Genomic DNA, 24,682 nt, shown 5'->3' with positions numbered 1-24,682 from the left:
CTCCAAATAGTTTTTCTTGACATAATAGCATGTTGGTCCTCCATTAAGAAAGTTATAATGAAGGAATCTTCTTTTTTACTTGTTTATTTTTATCAAGTGATGTTTACATATTTTAGGAAAACTTATCACAAAAACAGCATTCCTTTGTCCTAGGTCCTTCTCACCTCCAAGTCTCTTTTTCTACAGACAGACACATACAAATCCTTCAGCTCTTTATTCTGTTGTTTCTTTTATTTATTTTTTATTATTGTATTCATACTACTGTCTCTTGTTATTTAGTTTTATATATTATCTACTAATTTCCCACCATGAAAGATGAGGATTCAGATCTCTTACACCTATCTCAACCAATCCTTACACATCCTGTCTTCCCCGTGTTGTAATTATCACATAGTCTTTCATTAAATCCTGTTCAGTTTTTTAAAAATACTTATACAAATATTATTTACGACTGTGCCATGCTATTTATTTTATTTGTTTTAATTACATTTCTTTTCTTGAATAGCTCTTTGTTTTCCCCGGAGTAAGTGACTCATTTGCTTTGCTTAGTTTTCTGTATAAATCTCACTTTGTTGTTGTGTCCAACTCTTTGCGACCCTATGGACTGCAAAGTGCCAGGCTTCCCTGTCCCTTACTATCTCCCTGAGTTTACCCAAGCTCATGTCCATTGAGTTGGTGTTGCTACTAACCATCTCATCCTCTACTGGCCTCTTCTCTTTTTGCCCTCAATCTTTCCCAGTATCACGGTCTTTTCCAGTGAGTTGGCTCTTCACATCATGTGGCCAAAGTATTGGAGCTGCAGCATCAGTCCTTTCAATGAATATTCAGGGTTGTTTCTTTTAGGATCGACAGGTTTTTGATATCCTTGCTGTCTAAGGGACTCTCCAGAATCTTCTCCAGCACCACAGTTTGAAAGCATCAACTCTTTGGCATGCAGCCTTCTCAATAGTTTATCCCCAAACTCTCTACTACATTTAGGAAATTGAGCAATTCCTTTCTTTCTCAGACACAATGAATAACTTAGTGACTCTCTTGTCTGGAGGCTTGCATACTCTGATTCTAGTCTGTAGGCCCACTGTCCAATAGGCCTACTATACAACTGTCATCCTAGAATTACCTTTCCTCATCATCATGGAATTTAATGTGTTGCTTTCTAGTATTGGATCTTCTGTTTCCTGGATCTATCTGTGTCTTTCTTCTCATTTAGTGGTAGTTAAGCAAGAGAGTTCCAGGAAAATATCTATTTCTGCTTTATTGACTATGCCAAAGCTTTTGACTGTGTGGATCACAGTAAACTGTGGAAAATTCTGAAAGAGATGGGAATACCAGACCACCTGACCTGCCTCTTGAGAAACCTATATGTAGGTCAGGAAGCAACAGTTAGAACTGGACATGGAAAAACAGACTGGTTCCAAATAGGAAAAAGAGTACATCAAGGCTGTATATTGTCACCCTGCTAATTTAACTTCTATGCAGAGTACATCATGAGAAACGCTGGGCTGGAAGAAGCACAAGCTGGAATCAAAATTGCCGGGAGAAATATCAATAACCTCAGATATGCAGATGACAACACCCTTATGGCAGAAAGTGAAGAGGAACTCAAAAGCCTCTTGATGAAAGTGAAAGTGGAGAGTGAAAAAGTTGGCTTAAAGCTCAACATTCAGAAAACAAAGATCATGGCATCTGGTCCTGTCACTTCATGGGAAATAGATGGGGAAACAGTGTGAGACTTTATTTTTCTGGGCTCCAAAATCACTGCAGATAGTGACTGCAGCCATGAAATTAAAAGATGCTTACTCCTTGGAAGGAAAGTTATGACCAACCTAGATAGCATATTCAAAAGCAGAGACATTACTTTGCCAACAAAGGTTCGTCTAGTCAAGGCTATGGTTTTTCCTGTGATCATGTATGGATGTGAGAGTTGGACTGTGAAGAAGGCTGAGCGCCAAAGAATTGATGCTTTTGAACTGTGGTGTTGGAGAAGACTCTTGAGAGTCCCTTGGACTGCAAGGAGATCCAACCAGTCCATTGTGAAGAAGATCAGCCCTGGGATTTCTTTGGAAGGAATGATGCTAAAGCTGAAACTCCAGTACTTTGGCCACCTCATGCAAAGAGTTGACTCATTGGAAAAGACTTTGATGCTGGGAGGGATTGGGGGCAGGAGGAGAAGGGGATGACAGAGGATGAGATGGCTGGATGGCATCACCGACTCAATGGACCTGAGTCTGAGTGAACTCCGGGAGTTGGTGATGGACAGGGAGGCCTGGCGTGCTGCGATTCATGGGGTCGCAAAGAGTCGGACACAACTGAGCGACTGAACTGAACCTCAGAAAGGTTCCACTGGAAGTAAATATTTCATAATCCTGCATGTCTGAAAAATGCCTTCATTTGTATTCTTATACTTGATGAATAATTTTTATAGACTGGACATAATGTTATAGATTTGAACTTACTCTTCTCTTAGAATTTAGAAGATACTGCGTTGTCTTCTAATTTACTGTTGAGGCATCTGATGCCATCCTAATTATCAAAGCTTCTGTTATACTCTTCCCCCCTTATTTGGAAGCCTTTAGGATGTTATGTTTATTTCTGGTGTTCTGAAATGTTGTGATTATATAATTTTGTATGGATCATTATTTATTACCTGGATAGTTGCTTCAATTTTAACCTTTCCCAAAGTTTGTGAGTTTCTGTATTAACTTTCAGCTTGCTTTTTGTTTCTCACATTGAAGTCAAAATTAAACCATTTTAATCTATATATTTATAAGAAGTCAGTTTTTGTGTGGGGATGTCTTGCTGTAATTCTTTTTCTTTCTCTGAAATTGTTTTGGATGTTCTTGGCCATTTGTTTTTCCATATGACTGTTAGGATTATATTATTGGTTTATATACATACAGACACAGATAAACACCCCTTCACATATACAAGCTTGAAGACCTTCACTGAATTTAGAGTTTAATTTTGGGAAAACTTTGTCTGTAACTTGCAATCTTCCCATCTATGAATATGGTTTCTGTCTTCATTGTTTTAGGTTTATCTTATTTGTGTAAAGTTTTATAATTATGTTCAGGTAAAGGTAAATTATGTAAAGGTAACTTCATTACTTTTATTTGTTAAATTTGCTCCTAGATACCTTGTGGAGTTTTTTGTTTTGGGGCTATTATAAATGGATAACTTAAAATTTTGCATTTTAATAGTTTGTTGCTCTTCTTTAGGACCACAGTTGATTTTTGTATGTGTATTCATCCTGAAACAAGCAAGCTTGCTAAGCTTTTTTTCATTAGTTCAAAACAATTTATAGATCCTATATGTATATTTTTCTATATAGACAATCTTATAATCTGCAAATAATGACCAGCTTTGTGTTTTGTCCTTTCCAGTCCTTACATTTTTACTTTGCTGTACTTTTTTTCCTGTCATGCCGTCAGTGATCTTCAGCACAGTATTAATGTTGTAGTAATTGGGAGCTTCTTTGCGTTGTTCCTAGCTTTATTGGTGTTTTCCCTGTAGTTTTAAATTAAGTAGTATATTTGCTGTAAGCTTTTGGTATGTATTCTTCATCAGATTAAGGAAATTTCTGTTTCTGATTGCCATGTCATGGTTGTTAATGTACATTCAAATCATTTTTCTGCATCTGTTGAGTGGATATCAGAGTGTTTTTCCTGTTATATGATGAGTGACATAGATTGTCCAGTGTTAAAGCATACATTCTTTGAATGTAAATGTAACTTTATCATCAAGTTATATTGCTTGCTATATTTGACCAAATTGCTAGATTGACCATGCTAAAATTTTATATTGAATTATTATCTGAGATTCATATCTGACATTGATTATATCTGAGTTTGCAGTATAATTTTCCTTCTCAAATTTTCTTGTCTGCCTTCTTTTGTATTTAGGTTGTTTTAGCCTTATAAAATGAACAAGGTAGCCATGTCCCCCACCCTTACCCATTTTGGATCTAGAACAGTTCTTATAATACTGGGATTATCTGTTTCTTATGTAATTGGTGGAACTCACTTTAAATCACCTTTGCTTCAGTGAGGTTTTGTTTTCTTCTTATTTTGTTTGTTTTCCAGGTAGATTTTATACTATTGATTCAAACTTTTTAATGGTTATAGGTCTCTTTGGTTTTCTATTTCTTCCTGAGTCAGTTTTGGTAAGTTACATTTTTTTCTGTGAAAATTATCTATTTTCTCTGAGTTTTCAATTTTATTTGTATAAAATTGTACACATTGTACTCTTTCTAATTTTAAAATCTCAATTACATGCGTATTTCACCCCTTTCTTCATTCCTAATATTGTTTATTGATGCTTAACTTTTTCTTTGTAAGTTTTGACCTAGAGCATTTTACTAAATATTTTCCAGCTTTAGTTAGAATTCTTCTGTGGACCATTAATTATTTAGATGTGTGCCTTTTAGTATTCATAGTACAATATTTACTTATTTGGTGTTTATAGAAAGTTTTCTTTTACTGAAGAGTGGATCTATTTGTTAGCAGTTTTTTAGCATTTGTCAAGATTATGTTTTGATTCCTCATGGGCCAGTTCTTTTAACTGTTACATATTTGTTTGAAATTATGAATCTTTTTCTAACTTTTGGTTACAGATTTCTGTAATAAGATTAAAGTTGTAAACTTTGTTGTTCAAAATTTTAGTATTCTTACTACCTTTATTTCTTTCTGATCTACTTATTATTTAAAAATCCTTACTATGATGTTGAATTTCTTCATTTTCCCTTGTAATTTTCACAGCTCTTTTGTAGCTGTGTTGTTAGTTACGCATTATTTAGGATTGCTCTTCCATGATTAAAAATCATAATAATCATCTTGGCCTTAGAATCTAGTTTGACTGATAATTAATACAGCTCCCTTAGCTTTCTTTTGTTTAGCATATGCCTGGCATATCTTTCCATCCTTTTTCTTAAAAAACATTTCTTAGTTTCTATGTCTAGGTGCGTTAAATAGATTATTGCTGATTTTTCAAAAAAATTTTTATTTTGGTATTGTTATCTAGTGTGATAATGGTGCTTTTTGATAGGTGAACTTAATAATTTATGAATTTCATTATTAATTTGTTTGTATTTCTTTCTAGTATCTTGTACTATTTACTATAAATTTTGCTTATTTGTTTGTATCATGCTTCCTACCCCCTTTCCTACTTTTTGTTGGCTGGGTCAAATTTGTTTTTATTTCTTTTTTTTTTCCTTTTTGGAAGTTACACATTCTATTTCAAATATTTTAATGTTTATCTTAAAAATTTTATCATTTATCATTTATGTAAAATCTAGTTTTCCCCATATTCCTAATCAAAGAAAAAAACTTAGTTTATCTTATATCATATACAAAAATTAGCTCAAAATGAATCAAAATCCTAAGTGTAAGAGTTAAAACTTACATTTAATGGGCAGAGGGAGAAGTTTTATGATAATGGATTTGGCAGTGATTTCTTGGATATGACAGAAGACAATATGCAACAACAAAAATAGATGAGTAGACTACATCATCATTAAAATTTTCTATGCATCAAAAGATACAGTTGTTATAGTGAAACGGCAGCCTATACAGTGGGAGAAAATAGTTGCAAATTGTATGTCTGACAAGAGATAATTATCCAGAATATGTAAAGAATTCCTACAACTCAATAACAGACTAACAACCCAGTTCAAAATACACAAAGGATTTGAAGTGATGTTTCTCCTAAGAAGAGAGACGAATGACTCCACATCACTAGTCAATGCGGAAATGCACATCAAAACCACAGAGATACTGCTTCATACCATTAGGATGGCTACTAAAAAAAATAATAATAATAAGTTTTGATAAAGTTGTGGGGAAATTGGAATCTTTGTGCACTGCTGATGGAGATGTAAAATGCTGTAGCCACTGTGGAAAACAGTGTAACAGTTCTTCAAAAAGCTGAAAATAAAATTACCCTATGATCTAGCAGTTCCACTTTTGTGTACATATTCCACAGAAGTTAAAGCGGAGTCTCAAAGAGATATTTGTTCACCCATGTTCACAGCACCATTATTCACAAAAGTCAAGGGATGTCAGCAAGTCAGGTGTCCACTATTGGATGAATGGGAAAAAAAATGTGGTATATCCATACATTGGAACGTTATTCAGCTTTAAAGAACATCCTGATCCATCCTACAACATGGATAGACCTTTTAAAAAACATGCCAAGTGATATACACCAGACACAAATGAACAGATTGTTGTACAATTTCACTTGTATAAAGTACCTAGAGTAGTCAAATTCATAGCAGCTATAGTGGTGGTTGCTAGGGTCTGGGAGGAGAAGGGGATGGGGGAGTTATTATTTAATAGATTTTCAGTTTTGTAAGATGAAAAGAGTTTTATAAATGGATGGTGGTGATGGTTGCACAGCAGTGTAAATGTACTTAATGTCACCAAACTATACATTTGGAAATGGTTATGATGGTAAATTTTATGTCATGGGTATTTTACCACAATTGAAAACAATAATTAAAAAATAAATAAGAAATAAAAAATAGAAAACCAAGAAACTCAGAACATTTTAATCCTAATCACTCCCTAAGTAACTTGTTGTTTTCTGGTATTTTAGTTCCATCTTATTTTTCATCTTTTGAGTAGTTATTCCTTCCTTCTCCTCCCCCATCTCCTATTTCTATTGCTCCTGCTCATCTTCATCTTCCTCTTTATTGCCCTGTTTCTCCTTTTCTTCATCATTAGTTTATCCAGTTAATCACCATTTAGGTGCATGTTAAAGTTTACTACTATCTTTGTTCACAGTTGCCTCTAGTGTCACATTCTTTTCTCTGGATTATGTTTCTTGATTCTGAAGTATATCCTTTAGTACTCCTGTTTAACTAAAAGAGTCTATACGTGGTAGTTCACTCACTCTTTGTATGAAAATATCTTTATTTAATCCTCATTCCTGTTTTATAATTTAGGTGGGTGGGGAATATAATATTGACCATTACTTTGTTTCATTACTTTGAAAAATACAATTCCATTTTCTTCTAACCGTCACATTAGCATTAATAATTCTTATCTAATCATCATTTCTTGGGTAGAAAATCTCTTTTTATTCCATAGGTTTTTAGAATCTCTTACCTTTGGTGCTCTGTAGTTTAACAAAGTGTACAGATGTGGATCCAATTTTATTTCTTCACATCTTTTATGTCAACAACTAGTTTTTTCCATTCTAGGACTTTGTTTTTTTCAGCTTTTTCATATGCTTTAGATTTTTTGTTATCTAATAATTTTAAACATACTTATTTTATGACATGGAATTGATAATTTTTTGAGGTCTGATTGTGTGTTTGGATTTCTGGCTTTTGCTCATAAATGGAATGTTTCCTCATTTAGTTATATTATTGGATTCTGAACTCATCTTTTAGTGAATTGTTATGTGTGAGAATTATATGAGGCCAAGTTTGAGCATGTATCCTCCAGGTAGTTTTGAATCTGTTATGAGAAGCTTTCTAGGGGCACCTAAGCTGATGCCAGTATTATGCCAGTTTCTTGGCTTGAGAATTTCTGAATCACAGAAGTCCTGTGCATTAGAATCCCAAATGGTGGGACTATGTGACCTAAAAGTTATGAATTTCTAAAGGAGTGAATTTTTTTTTCATATATGTCACTGTCTTTCTCTGCTGAATGGCAGATTTTGTAATTCACCTTTTTACTTACAATATACCCTTTAGGCCTGGAGAAGGGAATGGCTACCCACTCCAGTATTTGTGCCAGGAGAATTCCATGGGCAGAGTAGTCTGGCGGGCTACAATTCTTGGGGTCACAAAGAGTCAGACACAACTAAGCGAATGGCTGACTGACTAACACACACACGCACACACACCTTTTAGGATAAAGATTATATGGGGCAGGCTTTTACTTCAAACCTCAAGTAAGCACAGGATCTTTCTTCTTGACCTTATGTATATGTTAAAAGTTTGTACCTAGAAAATGAACACAATTTCCCAACTGCACTCCTGCTCTAATGCTTATTGCCCTGGTTTCCAATCATTTCTTGATTACATATATCTAAGAATGTCTCTTTATTTAAAGGCTTATTTATATATACATTTAGAAAATGGTTGTTATATTTTATCTAGTATTTTTAAGAGTTTTCAAGAATTTTCAAGTTACTTAATCTCAGTATTGCCAAAGAAGTCTGTTCTAATAATTATTAAGAATGGTACTTTAGGAAATTCAGAATATTAACCATTATTTTATCTTGAGAATGTTCATTTCTTGGTATGTTCTCTAAAAACATATATAAAACTAATTTTCTTTTATTTTGGAATACCTTAAAAGATATGTGCCCAGGATCTGTTTTTAGCTGTTGTTTTCTTAGTTATATCTGCTGCTGCTGCTGCTGCTAAGTCGCTTCAGTCGTGTTCGACTCTGTGCGACCCCATAGATAGCAGCCCACCAGGCTCCCCCATCCCTGGGATTCTCCAGGCAAGAACACTGGAGTGGGTTGCCACCTTGCCATAATTGTATGTTCTCTGTTTAGACTCAGTGTTTTGAATAATATTTTTCCCCTTTTATAATTTTTTAAATAAATAGTTTGCAGGACATTATTAACATTTATTTAGTTAGATTATCTTTAAAATGTTTTAAACTCATCTCCAAGCTGCTTATAATAGTAGCCAGGTTTGTTTCTGTTTTTTCCCCCACATAATTAATTGTAAAATTTTCAAAGTTCCACTTAATATATGGCAATGTGGACAGATAATATCAATAATAAGAATGTTCTAATATAAATATTCAATTTGTGGTTTGTGGCTGTGGTGTTTAAATCATGTATTTTTACTCTAAGTGTAGTCAACTAAGTAACAGCTATAATAAACATTTCTATAGTGTTAAAAATCTGGAGAACTTGTTGGTGTGGTGATTATATATATTTTAACTTATATGCACAAGGAGACTAAATTCAGATAATGACAAAATTGAAGTTGTTATGAAATAGTGCTTATTGTGTTTCTATGTAAATATAAACATTTCTAATTAAAATAATTATTTATTTCTAATATATCATGGTTGATTACTAACAATGTGAACTTCTTCAGGTCCAATCCTCAGTGGCTGTTGGAACTCCAGATTATATCTCTCCTGAAATCCTTCAAGCCATGGAAGATGGAAAAGGCAGATATGGACCTGAGTGTGACTGGTGGTCTTTGGGGGTCTGTATGTATGAAATGCTTTATGGAGAAACACCATTTTATGCAGAATCTCTGGTGGAAACATATGGAAAAATCATGAATCACAAAGTTAGTATATTTTACTATTTTTCACATTAGTGTGGCAAATAATACATATAATAAAATTAAAATGTGATATTTAAAAAGATAATAATTTTCCAAAAACAATAAATAGTCTAATTTCTATGCTAGCCCGGAACATGACCAACATGAGTAATCAAAATCCATAAATTATTTTTTAAAAATCTATAAATTATGCATAAAAGTGTTAGTCCTCATCTTGTAATTTTGCAGAGATGCTAATAAGTAGACAATTAAATGATCTCTCCAGTAGAGTAACAAAGATCATGAGCAGACAATGTATCATTACTACTATAGTATCAGTATAATCATGACTAGAATGCATTTAAAATGCTTAATCTTAATAATAATAGATAGATGAAATCCAAATTAAAATAAGAATGGTATACTTTTCTCCCTGTCAGATTGGTAAAGATGAAAAGAAAATAGTACTCTGTACTATAAATGATCCATTGAAAAGAACAGTGTTAGATTAGACATCATTGATAGGGATGTAAATTGATATAATCTTTCTGTCAAGAAGTCTGTAAGTATTCATCAACAACCTTAGAAAGAAAAGGTTAAAACTTTTGGTTGGGCATCTTCAATATTAAGAATCTACCATGAGGGAATATTCGTAGAACAAAGCTATATGTGTGAGAATACTTATCCCAGTATTATTTATGATCATCAAACATTGGAAACAGTCCAGATGCACAGCAGGAAAGAATAAAATTTTAATCCATTTAATACCAAATGAAATAGATTGTATAAGAAGTGGGAGACTCTGATTATCAGTCTCAGAAGATTGTGAGTAATTGCAAAAACCTAGAATATGAATAGGAATAGCCCATAAAGAGAGTGCTAATCTGTTCTTTTTAATTTGTTGTGGTAATACAATTATAATTAATTGCTATATATATATAGTTGTTGTTAGTTGCTAAGTCATATCCAACTGTTTTGTAACCCCATGGACTGTAACCCTTCAGGCTCCTCTGTCCATGGGATTTCCCAGCCAAGACTACTGGAGTGGGTTGCCATTTCCTTCTCCAGGGGATCTACCTGACCCAGGAATTGAACCCAGGTCTCTTGCATTGCAAGCGGATTCTTTACTACTGAGCCACTAGGGAAGCCCCAAATATATATATTAGTTTTACGAAGTTGATGCTTTTCTGTCTGGCTGCAAAGATAATCTGCTAAGTAGTTATCAAGAGTTTGGAAACAAGAAATAGCTGCAAAGTTGTCAATAGCATGTAAAGCATTTCTGATAGAAGTCATTGTACTGTAGCATGGCTGTTGAGAGCAGATTTTGGAATCAGTTTCAGTTCAAATCCTAGCTCTACCATTGATTATGTAACCTTGAGCAATTGTTTTAACTGTTTCTTTGTTTCCTTTTCTATAAAATTAGAGTAATACAGTGGCTCTGAGGATTAAATGAGCTAAACAAGTAACATACTTCTAGTAGTACATGTTACATTCTTTACAAATGTTTAGTATTAATCATTAGTGTGTGACTTATATGAATGTTATCATATAATCAATATCATAATATTGATTATGATTTCATAATATCATAATCGTTATCATAATCAATCAGATATACTATTGATTATGTAAATTTTATTACATTTAGTGAATTCTTTTTATTTTGACAGCATTTAAGGTGTTTTTACATTTAACTTATTCTTTCTGTAGTACATATATGACTAAGTTACATATGAAAAGTTCTTTTAGGAAAATGATCCTTTTAAATTTATTCTTGAATCTCCTTTAGTGTCAGTACTTTGTATCAGTACATATTTATTAGATATTTTAAAATATATATATATATATTTAAGAAGGTCAGTGTTAGCATCAACCTACTTAGTAAATTAGTGATTTATATTTTGTTGCTATTATTCTCTATTTAGGAGAGGTTTCAGTTTCCTCCTCAAGTGAGTGATGTGTCTGAAAATGCTAAGGATCTTATTCGAAGACTCATCTGTAGCAGAGAACATCGACTTGGTCAAAATGGAATAGAAGACTTTAAGAAGCACCCATTTTTCAATGGAATTGATTGGGATAATATTCGAAACTGTGAAGCACCTTATATTCCAGAAGTTAGTAGCCCAACAGACACGTCGAATTTTGATGTGGATGATGATTGTTTAAAGAATTCTGTGAGTATGATTGTTTAAAGAAGTTCTGTCTCTCTGCTTTAAAAAAAATATATGGTTATAAAGTAATTTTATAGGCCACCTTACCATTTATCTCTTCAACAGTTGTCAGGGCACATGTAGACCTTGAAAAAAACCGCTTGCTTACTGAATGAGATCTGAAACAAGAGGGCAGAGCATCTCCTTGTTCCGCTCTGGCTGGGAACATGTGTGTAGGGCAGTGCAAATTTTTATTTGCTCTGCAAATATCTGAAAATAACTACAAAAGTATTTGTGAATATTGGTTTGGGATTACAAATAAATTTTAACAACTAGGCAAATTCACATATATGGAATACATGAATAATGCTTGTACTCTTGGTATCCATCAGACTTTAAATCTTTCTTTTCTTTTAATTAGAATTCTACAGTAGCAGTGTTTATGGTCTAAATTTTTTTATCACTAAACGTCTAGACCAAACTTATCAGTGTTTGTAAATTGTTGACAGTGAATTTTTATAGCCCAGTCTACAGTTTATAGTTATTCATTTTTTACCAGATGTTTCTTCCTCCTTTAGGAAACGATGCCCCCACCAACACATACTGCCTTTTCTGGTCACCATCTGCCATTTGTTGGTTTTACATATACTAGTAGCTGGTAAGTTTGAAAAGTTAATGTGATTTGGATAATTTAGAGCAAATTAAAAATGAATTGAGGTTTTAAAACTATAATGCATAAGAGAGCCTTATAAGTAAAAAAAATTTTTAATAGATTGAAGCTGCTTCTAGGAAAAGTTAGACATTACAAAGTGAATAAGACATATTAATATAAGAATCTTAACTCATTTTGAGGGGAGAAAAACTAGAACACAGAGAGAGCTCAGAATCTGTTAGCAATGGAACAGGAATTAGAGGAGTCTTAGGCTATTGAAGAAATATTTTCTAGGTTCCAAATATCAGTCTTTCAGCCCATCAATCTTAGCCCTCTTTCCACTGACCCTCATTCTACTTGTATGTCTTTCCTCCTTGTGAAAGTGAAAGTCACTCAGTCATGTCCATCTCTTTGGAACCCCATGGACTATAGAGTCCATGGAATTCTTCAGGCCAGAATACTGGAGTGGGTAGCCTTTCCCTTCTTCAGGGTGTCTTCCCAACCCAGGGATGGAACACAGGTCTCCTGCATTGCAGGCGGATTCTTTACCAGCTGAAGCCACAAGGGAAGCCCTGTTTCCTCCTTACCATTCCTTAAACTTCATTGAGAATGATTACAGTCACTCCTTGGGTGCCTCTCAGTTCCTGACTATCTCATTCTATGACATTGGTTACCATTCCTTATTACAGCTCAGTTTTCTGCCTGTACCTGTGCAGTTTAGATTGTCCAGAGAAAAATATCTGAGTACTCTTACTGATCTCACTTTAAGTTTGTGATTACCAATCCCAAGTGCCCCTTGTTGCTGCCTGGCAAATATACTGTATTACCCTAGTGTATTCACTCTTTACTCTCCTAGGTAACTATCTCCTACTTTATACTTTGCCTGTGAAACCTCTGTCATTCTTACTCTCACCTGATGACCTCACTTCCCCTTTCACAGAGAGATTGGAGCCGTCAGCAGACAGCTTCCACAAGCCGCATCACCTCATTTACAGCCTACATACCTCTAGACCCATATACTCTTCTTTATGTGTATGACTGTGTGAGATGAGCTCCCTACCTAGCACCCATCCCTTCTGTTCCTTCTTGCCTACTCTAGTGTGTTGCTGTTACATCATAAAATTTCCCCTTTGTGTAATTTGCATAACAGACCATTTCCATCAGCTCACAAAATGTAGGTTTTTCTTTCATCTTAAAGCAAAATAAAAAAATCTCTCTTAATCCAACTTTCTTTACCTGCTACCAACCATTTTTATGCTCTTCAATACAGCAGAATTACTTAAAACTGTTGCCCTGACTTTGTCCATTTTTCTCATCCTTTTCTTTCTTGGTACCATTCCAGTCAAGTTTGTGCTCCCATCACTTGACACAAACTGATTTTTATCGATGTCACTGCTGGCCTCCCTTGCGCTAAATTTGATGGTCATTTCTTTGGTCCTAGTCATCCTTAAGTCATCCTTATTTGCTTAGTCTCATCTCCTTGCCACAGCTCCTTTCCGTTACAACACTTTCCAGAACACTTGCCTCATTTATCCTTGTCTTTCTGGCCACTCCCACTCATTCTCCACATCCCTCCTAATTTCCTGTGGCTTGTGGCTTTGTCTTTGAATCTTTTCCGTTTACTTTCTGATGCTCCCCTAGGTGGTATTTGCTGATGACTTCTAAAATGTATATTTCCAGCTGAGGCCTCTCTTCTACTCAGAATCTCTCTTAATCACCTACTTCAGATGTTCATAATGTCATTTCTTATATTTCTCTGAACCTATTTCTGCTAAACGATAAGTCAGAGTATGTCACTCACCTGTGCAGGACCAATCCTCACTGCCCCCACCTCCAGTGGCTTCATATCTTAACTCCAAACAGAGTTCTTAATGAGACCCAACAAGGCTCACTTTCTTTCTCGTTTTATTTCCTACTACTCTTGCCCTTGCTCACTTTGCAGCCCCACAGGTCTCCTTTCTGGCCTGTGAACATGCCAGAGAACTCTTGCCTCAGGACTTTTGCACTTCTTTTTTTCTTGTATTAGGTTTATTTTATTGAAGTACACTTGATGGTGTGTTTCTACTTCTATTCCATTTGCCGGTAATGTCTTTCCTCTCATATTACCTTGACAGGGCCATTTATTTTTTCTGGACTTTTTCAAGGTTACTTTCTGAGTGATGACTTTCCTGACCACTTTATCCAAATTTTAATTTACTCCCCCTCAATACTTTATTTCAAAAGGCAGAAAGGGGAAATGAAGTTGCCTTCCTTTCCTGTGTTTTGTTTTCTTCTTAGCCTATTAACACTGCCATGTACTGAGTTATTTTCCTTGTTTGTTTATTTTTGTCTCTGCCACTGGAATAAAAGCCTGTATATGGGCACATTTTGTCTGTTCTGTTCACTGCTGAATGTCCAACACTTCAAATGTTTTTAATTAAATTGTATTGAGTTAAAGCATTTCACTTAAAAATTTTTAATCAAAGTGTATAGTTGATACACAAGTTACAGATATACGATATACTAATTCATACTAGTTACAGTTATACTCCATTTATAGTAATTATAAAGTATTGGCTATATTCCTTGTGTTGAGCAGTGTATCTTTGTTTATGAAACATTTTATATAAGTAGCTTATGAAAGCATTTTATAATTCCACAGAGGACCATGGTTGGTGCTTTTGATTGCTGTTTTACTTAGGTGGTCACATTGTTTTAAGCTACCCGTAACCCTTCAGCAAGCTTCATTTTATAATTTATGGTTACTAGAATAAATTCAAGATAATTAGGACTATTTAAGTTTTTATTTTCAAAAATGCTTCTAAGGAATTCTCTGGTGGGCTTAGGCCTTGGTGCTTCCGCTGCAAGTAGCCTGGGTTTGATCCCTGGTTGGGAAACTAAGATCCTGAAAGCCATGTGGCACAGCCCCTGCTTCCAAAAGGTTGTTTATGGTGATTTTGAAAAAAAAAAAAAGTATTTTGTAATCACTCCAGATGGCTAGCTGTAACTAGATGTTCAGATCCATGTTTTAAATGAACAGTTTCAAAAGGTTATCTTTTCTCTTCAGACTTATTATTTCAGTGTAAACCCGTATCCCCCCCCCCCTTTTTTTTTCAGTGTTCTTTCTGATCGGAGCTGTTTAAGAGTTACAGCTGGTCCCACACCATTGGATCTCGATGTTAATGTGCAGAGGACTCTAGATAACAACTTAGCAACTGAAGCTTATGAAAGAAGAATTAAGCGCCTTGAGCAGGAAAAACTTGAACTTAGTAGAAAGCTTCAAGGTAAATATATTTTAAAGATAATGTTTTCCCTTTTTGTATTGGATTCACAGTGTAGAAACTGTTTATTGTAAGTGATTGTTTTATCTTGAAAAGAACTTTTTTTATTAAATGGAAAAGTGAAATTTATGCAGAATACAGTATAAATACTGTATAATGCTGTGTTGCTGTGCTTAGTTGCTCAGTCATGTCCGACTCTTTCCAGCCCTATGGACTGTAGCCCACGAGGCTCCTCTGTCCATGGGGTTCTCCAGGTAAGAATACTGGAGTGGGTTGCCGTGCCCTCCTCTAGGGGATCTTCCCAACCCAGGGATTGAACCCAGGTCTTCCACATTGCAGGCAGATTCTTTACCGTCTGAGCCACCAGGGAAACTCATACAGTTTAATACCACTCACGTAAACTCACAAAACTAACAGTAAACAACAAAATAGCATTTGTTTCCCCCACGTACATATTTATGTATATAAATCTGTGGGAATAAGTACCTCTGGGGAGAGGAAAGTAGTATTCAATACTACTAATGAAAACGGAGCCCTTCTCATCCTATAGTAGCACTTTATATAAGACTCCCTACCATATTTCCTCAGTCCTTAAACATTCTAGCTTCTAGCGAACTGTCGTTCTCTACAGTGTCACCCCTGTTGTAATATCTGGTGATTTTAAAATGCACATTAGGGAACCTTTTAATAGTCTGACTTCTTTGTTGATTCTTCACTTTCAGTGAGCTTGTTCTCCACCCTACCTCTGCCACTCCTTCTGGTGGTAGTAAGATATATCTTAGATTACAGTGTCTAAAATTCTTTATTAATCTCAATTTCAAGCAAACCTTCTGTATATTCCTGCTCGTAATTTTCTAGTTAACTCTCTCTGGTGTCTTATGTGTTGTCCTTCAATTCCACCGTTACCTATAATTCTGTCACCCTTTCCCTATTCCCCTTATACTGTCAGGTCTCATTCTTGGTCAATCTTAATTATACCCTTACATACACTCTTACAGCTATTGCTCCTCTTTCTGTTAGTTACACTCCTTTGGCAGAACCCCAACCATGTTTAAATACTTTGCATTTAACTATGTGGCTGAAAGTTGCTTACCGAAAACATACACCATGCCAGCTAATCCCACTTGAAATTCCTGAAAAGTAATCTCAAATTTACTAAGATCTTGATGCTGCCCAGCAATCCTACTTTTTTTCCTTAGTTCATTTCTCTAGCCTGTGTTGCAAAATCCAATGATTATTTCCCGGCCTTCATCTTCTAGCCTATCAGAATTTAACCCAGTTGATCATATTCCTCTCCTGATAGCACTTTTTCTTGGCTTTTGGAACACTTTATCTCCTGGTTTTATTTTTCTTAATAAATTAACTGTTTCCAGTCTCATTCGCTGATTTGTCTTGAACTCAGACCTTTCATTTCTATATTCATTTTCTTTACATGTATACCCAGAAGTGGAATTGCTGTATATTTAAGGTAGATTTATTTTTGAATTTTTGAGGACCCTTCATATAGTTTTCCAGAGTCTATAAGGGTTCCCTTTTCACCACATCCTTACCCACACATGTCTCTTCTTAGATACTCTAACAGGTGTGAGGTGATATCTCATTGTGGTTTTGATTTGCATTTCTCCCATGATCAGTGATGTTAAGCATCTTTTCATGTGCCGTGTTGCTCATTTATAATGTTCTCTTTGCAGAAATGTTTGTTTAGTTTTTCTGCCCTTTTGGAAGTCAGATTGCTTGCTTCTTTGTTACTAAGTTGTATGAGTTCTATATATAGTTTGGATATTAACCCTTTATCCAATGGACAGTTGCAAAAATTTCCTGCCATTCTGTATTTTTTTTCTTTTTTTTGCTATACAGATGCTCTTGAGTTTGATGTAGTCTACTAAATTTTTTCTTTTGTTGTATTTTTGACATCATATTCAAAAAAATCATTGCCAAGGCTAGTGTTAAGGAGCTTTTTTTTACTACATTTTCATGTATGAAACGTATGGTATTGGATCTTACGGAAGTCTTTGAAACATTTTGAGTTAATTTTTGTGAGTAGTACGAGTTAGAAGTCCAGTTTCAGTGTTCTGCATGTGTTTCTCTGGTTTTCCCAGCACCAGTTGTTGAAGAGACTATCTTTTCCGCCTTAGGTTCTTGACTCCCTTGTCAAGTATCACTTGACTGTATATACTGGGATTTAACTCTGGGCTCTCTACTCCATTGGTCTCTGTGTCTGTTTTGTGCCAGTACACTACTATTTTTAACATTATGGCTTTGTAATATGGTTTGAAATCGGGATACTTCCAGGTTTGTTCTTTTTTCTCAAAATTGCTTTCAGTATTCAGTGTTTTTCATGGTTCCACAAACATTTAGGATTGTTTCTTCTATTTTGTGAAGAATGCTTTTGGTATTTTGATGCAAGTTGTGTTGATTCTGTAGATGGGTTTGGTAGTATGTATATTTTACCAGTGTTAATTCTTCTGATCCATGAACATGGGATGCTTTCTGTTTGTATCTTCTTCAGTTTCTTTTAGCAAAGTCTTGTCATTTTTATTGTACATATCTTTCACATGCTTGGTTAAGTTTATTCCTGAGTAGTTTCTTGCTTTTGATGCTATTGTGAATGGGATAGTTTTACTTTATTTCTTTTTCAAATATTCATTATTTGTGTAAAGGAATGCAGCTAATTCCTATATGTTAATTTTGTATCCTACACTTTACCAAAATAGTTGATTGGTTCCAAAAGTTTTTTTGGTTGCCTTTTTGAGATTTATACCTATAAAATCACATTGGCAAATACTGACAGTTTTACTTCTTTGCAATTTCAATACCTTTTATTTATTTATGTATTTTGCTTAATTGTTATAGCTAGGAATTTTAGTACTATATATTGAATAAGAGTAATGAGAATGGCCATCCTTTTCTTGTTCTGGATCTTAGAGGAAAATCTTTCAGGTTTTCTCCATTGAATATATTATCTGTGGGTTTGTTGTATATGGCCTTTACTGTGTTGAGTTATGTTCCTTCTGTACCCAGCCTTTTAAGGGTTTTTTCATCATAAAAGGATGTTGTATTTTTTAAGATGCTTTTTCTGCATCTATTGAAATGATCGTGTGATTTTTATCTTTCAATTTATTGATGTGATACATTACATTTATTGTTTTTTGTGTGTTGAGCTATTCTTCCATGCCAGGGAAAAATCTCATTTGATCACGATGTATAATCCTTTTAATGTGTGCTTGAATTTGCTTTGCTAATATTTTACTGAAAAACTTTACATCTATATTCTTCAGAGATATTGGTTAATACAGTTGGCCCTTGAACAGCACGGGGTGTGTGGCAAGCCCTGTGTAGTCAAAAAGCTGTGTATAACTTTATAGTTGTTCCTCTGTAACCATGATTCTGCATCTACAAGTTCAACCACCTGGGGATCATGTAGTACATATTTACTGAAAAAAATTTGTGTATAAATGGACCTGTGCAGTAGTACAAAGTGGTGTTGTTCAAGGGACAACTATGGTTTTCTTGTGGTCTCCTTATCTGGTTTTGGTATTAAGGTAGTTCTGGCTTCGTAGAATGAGTTTGGAGGTGTTCCCTCCTCCTCAGTATTTTGGAAAAGAAGAGGATTGATGTTAATTCTTCTTAAAATGACTGGTAAAATTCATCAGTGAAGCCATCTGGTCTTGAGATTTTCTTTTTGGGAGGTTTCTGATTATTGATTCAATCTCTTTACTCATTATCGGTCTGTTCAGATTTTCTAGTTCTTCATGATTCAGTCTTGGTCAGTTTTGTTTCTAAAAATCTGTTCACTTCTTCTAGGTTATGTAATTTCTTGGCATACAGTTATGCATAGTAGTCTCCTATGAGCCTCTGTATTTCTGCAGCATCCTGTGTAATGTCTCCTCTTTCATTTCTAATTCTGTTTGAAGCTTCTCTCTTCTTTCTTAGTCTAGATGAAAGTTTTGTCACTTTTGTTTGTCTTTTCAAACAACCAGCTTTTAATCTGATTGATCCTTCCTGTAGTTTTTCTTGTCTGTTTCATTCCTTTCAGCTCTAAACTTTATATTTCATTCCTTCTGCTAACTTTCAGTTCAGTTCAGTCATGTCCAACTCTTTGCAACCCCATGGACTGCAGCACGCCAGGCTTTTCTGTCCATCACCAACTCCTGGAGATTGCTCAGACTCATGTCCATCAAGTCAGTGATGCCATCCAAGGGCTTAATTTATTCTTCTTGTTTAATTCCTTGAGATGTAAAGTTAGGTTATTTGCTATATTTCTAATTTTTTAATATATGCATTTTTTTGCAATAGACTTTCTTCTCAGAACCGCTTTGCTGCATCCCACAAATTTGATGTCATATTTCCAATTTCATTAGTTTTGAGTTTTTTTCCTCTTCATTTCTTCTTTCACCCGTTGGTTGTTCAGAAGTATGTTGTTTAGTTTCCACATGTTTGTAGATCTTCTCACTTTTCCTCTTTTTATCAGTTTCTATTTTCATACCATTGTGACCAGCAAAGATAATTGGTGTGATTGCAGTCTTTTTATGTTTGTAAAGATATGTTTTTTGTCCTGTCATATGATCTGTTCTGGAGAATGTTCTGTGTGCACTTGAGAAGAATGTATATTCTGCTGCTGTTGTATGGAATGTTCTATATATGTTTGTTAAATCTATTTTTCTAAGATGATTCATTTCCAACATTTCCTTATTGATTTTCTGTTTGTATAATCTGTCATTGCTGAGAGTGGCGTACTGAAGTCCCCTACTATTATTCTGTTGTCTGTTTCTCTCCTAGGGTTTGTTAGTATTTAATATATTTTGGTGCTCTGCTGTTTGGAGCCTGTATATTTACAGTTGTTATATCTTCTTGATGTGTTGACCCCTTTATCATTATAATGACCTTCTTTGTCTTGCTGTTTTTGGCTGAAGTATATTTTGTCTGATATAAGTATGGCTACACTCACTTTGTTTTGCTTTCTGAAATATTATCTTCCATCCCTTCACAAATGTCACAAATGATCACTTTTTATGCTGTGAATTTGCTACCAAATGGTAGTAGCTATAGTAAGTTTTAATGCTCTTTTCCTTTAACATTTATGCTATAATTAATTAACACACTATTCTAAAACACAGTTCCAGTTTTCTAATTCTGACTGTATTTGTTACCTTGATCAGAGCCTTGTGTACTTTCATCTTTTTTGTTTCGTCTTGAAGAATGCCTTTCAGCATTTGTAGCAGTGGTGAACTCTCAGCTTTTATTTGTCTATGAAAACCTTTATTTCTCTTTCATATCTGAAGAATAACTTTTCCAGGTAGAGTATTCTTGACTAGGAGCTTTTATCTTTCAATTCTTTTAGTATGTTATTCTGCTCTCTCCTGGCCTGCAGAGTTTCTGCTGAGAAATCTGCGTATTACCTAATGGAGATTCTTTTGTAGGATACTTTCTTTTTTCCCCTGCTACCTTTAAAATTCTTTCTTTAGTATTGACTTTTGATAGTTTTCATTCTAAAATGTGTTAGAAAAGATCTTTTTTCATTGGGACAGCAGGGTGTTCTATTAGCTTCATAGAATTGTATGTCCAGTTCTTTCTCCAGGTTTGGGAAGTTCTCAGCTATTATTTCATCAGATAAACTCTCTGCCCCTGTCTCCATCTCTTCTCCTTCTGGTATACCTATTATTCTTATTTTTACTTTTTAAATGCAGTCTGATAATTCTTGTCAGTTTTCACTTTAAAAAAAAAACTTAGTTCTCACTCCCCTTACACCCGAATCATTTCTCAATTCCTGTCCTCCATATGGCTTATTCTTTCTTCCATCTGATCTGTTCTACTCCCAGTGCTTTCTAATCCAGTATTCCTCTCACTTATTGAGTTCTTCAGCTCCAGGATTATTGTTTTGTTCTTTTTTTGTAATATCAGTCTCTCTAGTAAGTGCTCCTTCTATTCGTTAATTTTATTCCTGACTTCACTGAGTTGCCTTTCTGTGTTTTCTTGTAGCTTGTTGAATTTCTTTGTAATTATTTTGAATTCTGCAAAATAATAAATACTGCAGTATTCTGTATCTTTGAGACGGTTGCCTAGAAAATTGTCATTTTCCTTTTTGGATACTATATTACATGGGTTTTCATAGTGTTTCATGAAATGTGTCTCTGCCATAACATTGAAGTAGCAAACACCTTTCTTTTTAGGTGAAGTTTTCCTTTGACCCTTAATTCAACAGATTGGCAATCAGAAGCCGTTCTTTTGCTTTCCAAAAGGTGGCGCTATAGCACAAATTTTGGGTTTCTCTTCCCAAAGCTGACTCACCACTAAAGTTCGGAGTGTGTGCATGGTAAAAGCTGTTGGAAGAGTCTAGGAAGTGTATGCTTGGTACCTGGACCTTTTTGGTGGAAGAACCCAGAGGTTTGTGGACAGACAGCAGGAAATGCATTCCCTCATTTCTCTTTGCCTGCCTTCTTTCCTTTCTTACCCTCCCCCTCCCCTTCAGAAATCCTCCAGCTGTGGCCCTCATCACAGTCACTTTGCTCTCACTCATCACTTTCACTTTCTACCTCCTCTGCTCGAGAGGTCACTGCTGCCAGTACCTTGGATCTGCAGCCTCCTCCAAGGTCCAGTCCACCCACTTTCAGATGTGGGTGCAGTGCAGAAGCACTTTTATTCAGCTGTGGATATCCAATTAATTGTAAATTGAAGTGGGGAGGAAAAAGGAATGACTCACAGGGATGTGACACTGATGTCACTCAGTTTTGACTTTTAAATGGTGATATGCATAAAGTGGACAAGCATTCTAAGGTGTACTCCGTATAAATGTTTGTATTAGTGTACCTTTATGTAACCTCCACCCCAATCAGTATATAGAACATTTCTTGCATAGCGTCAAGTTCCATCATGCTCTCTTCCCAGTTTGTAACCTACAACTCTGAATTAAACAGTATTCAGAATTTTTCAGCATGAATTTTACCTTTTCTTGAAGCCATACAGTATCTACATTTCATACAGTATGCATGTTCATACAGTATATTGTCTTTTGTGTCTATTTTTTTGATAACAGGGTTTTCCATGTTATGTGTATATCAGTAGTGTGTCCTTTTTTAAAACTGCTGCTTAGTATAGTATTATATTGTACATAAATACTAAAACAAATTATCCAATGATGATACAGTAAGTGAAACTCATACATTATTAGCGAAACTACTGATACAATTAATCACTTTTGAAAACTCTTTGCAACATTTTCTAAAGCTGAAAATACACTATCTCATGACCCAGAAATCCTACTGCTAGGTAGATATCCAAGAGAAATAAGTACATATGACCATCAAAAGAAATATATAACAACATTCACAGAAACCATGTTTAAAATAGTCAATATCTGGAAATAACTCAAATGTTCAACAACACCTTGGATGAAATGGTCTGAATATCTGTGTCAGATCAGATCAGATCAGTCGCTCAGTCGTGTCTGACTCTTTGCCACCCCATGAATCGCAGCACGCCAGACCTCCCTGTCCATCACCAACTCCCGGAGTTCACTTACTGTATATCCCCATCAGAACTAGATATTGTCAGCTTTTCAAAATTTTAACCATTCTGATATCTGTATATTGGAGTTTTGCTATGATTTTAAATTTGTATTTTCCTTGTAGGTAATAAGGTTGATATCTTTTCATATATTTACTGTCTATTTGAATATTGAATATTCAGTCAATATTCAGCTCCCTTTTTTTCCATTAGGTCTTACATGTCTTTTAAATAAGTTTTATTTTACCACTTCACAAACAGTATCAGACCCTTATGACAGCCCTTTATGTCGTTGTTTTATAGTTTACCTGTTTCTGTGTTGTAAACCTTTCAATACTTTTATTTTATTCTTGCTTTATACTCATTTGTTTATAAAATAGCTTTTTATTTACCCACATGTTTACTCTTTTTGTATTCTTTATTTTCTCCTGGTGATCCATGTATCCATCCAGAACCTTTTTTCTTTAGTCTGAAAATTTCCTTTAGTGTTTCTTATGATTACATGTGTTGTGACTCAATCACTCAGATTTCGTTTGTCTGAGATGCCTTCATTTTTGAAGAATATTTGCTGGTTTAGAATTCTAGCTTGGAAGGTGTTTTCTTTCAGTGCTCTACAGATTTCATGGCATTGTTTTCTGATTTCCAGTATATTTGAGAAGTCAGCTGTTAGTCTTGGCTTCTTAAATATACTCTAGCTGTTTTTAAGTATTTCTCCTTAACTTCAATTTCAAGCAGGATGGCTATGATCTGCCTGGTAAAGTTTCTTTGTATTAATGTAAATCCTGTTTGGGATTCACTGAGCTTCTGAATACTTGATTGATATCTTTCATCAATTTTAGAAAATTCTGTTCATAATCTCTGAATATTTCTTTTGCTCCATTCACAATATCCTCTCCTTCTGGGACTCCAGTTACATATATCTTAGACTGTGTCCCTTATTCCTTTTATTCTCAGTCTTATTTCTTCCATTGTTAGGTTTTTTTGTGCTTAATTCTCTACAGACTTGCCTTTAGGTTCATTTGTCTTATCATCTGCTATATCTGTTCTGATATGAATCCATTCAATGAGTCTTAATTTCAGATATTGTCTCTTTTAGTTCAGGAATATCCATTTGCTTTATTCTTACAGTTTTCAGTTCTCCATTGAAATTCCCCATTTTTTGTTTACTTTTTCATTTGTTTTCTTTATTAATAATAGTTGTTTCAAAGTCCTGACCGCTAATTAAAACACCTGGAGAGAGGAATAGCTGCTGGGTAAACAGCCCTAATAGTGGCTGCATAGCAGATGTGTGTGCCTGTGAAGCCAGCTGGATAGGTTGTCTCTTTTGTGTTAAAGTCACTAAAGATAATAATAAAAAGAGTTGTAATGAAAAGAAGGACAGTGGGTAACTATGATAAACAGGTAATGGGCATTTTAGAAGATCTGGAATTTATGGGAAGGACAGAGATGGCAAAGAGGAACAAGGATACCTCCTGCACCTCCATACCCTGCAGTGTGGGGGTTGTTGAAGGAAAAAACCACCTAATGTCCAGTGGATACGTTTATGCTTCCCCATTTTCTACTCTCAACTTAGATGTCTTAAAAAAAGAAAAAATGTTTTTTAAAAATAATAAATACAGAATGTACCAATTTTTAATATGTTTTTGAAACCAAAGAAAAAGAAATGTGTAAAAAATACTGGATGTGAAAGGTCGTGATTGAATGCACAATATGGTGTATCTTACACCTTTAATTCAAATTAACAAATATGGACCACCATCATGTGAATATAATGATACTGTTCTCTATACAGATGATGAATATAAATTAGAAAATCTCCATCTTCTGAAGGTCACAGTCCCTTGGAGTTTTCAGATCAGTTCAGTCGCTCAGTCAT

The 24,682-nt window shown here is 34.7% G+C and overlaps 1 protein-coding gene across 11 annotated transcripts in view; it reads left to right on the top strand.

Moving 5' to 3' along the window:
- Window positions 1-24,682, top strand: part of CDC42BPA (CDC42 binding protein kinase alpha) — a 297,280-nt gene that overhangs the window by 152,365 nt on the left and 120,233 nt on the right. For all 11 annotated transcript variants that reach the window (XM_061382427.1, XM_061382422.1, XM_061382424.1 and 8 more), the window contains exons 7-10: window positions 9,065-9,265; window positions 11,167-11,415; window positions 11,970-12,049; window positions 15,140-15,306. In XM_061382427.1, coding sequence (XP_061238411.1) covers window positions 9,065-9,265; window positions 11,167-11,415; window positions 11,970-12,049; window positions 15,140-15,306 — 697 coding nt within the window. The remainder of the gene's footprint in view (window positions 1-9,064; window positions 9,266-11,166; window positions 11,416-11,969; window positions 12,050-15,139; window positions 15,307-24,682) is intronic.

This window comes from Bos javanicus, chromosome 16, assembly GCF_032452875.1.
Source record: "Bos javanicus breed banteng chromosome 16, ARS-OSU_banteng_1.0, whole genome shotgun sequence".
NCBI classification, from domain to species: domain Eukaryota; kingdom Metazoa; phylum Chordata; class Mammalia; order Artiodactyla; family Bovidae; genus Bos; species Bos javanicus.
This window is presented reverse-complemented; position numbering and strand designations above follow the sequence as displayed.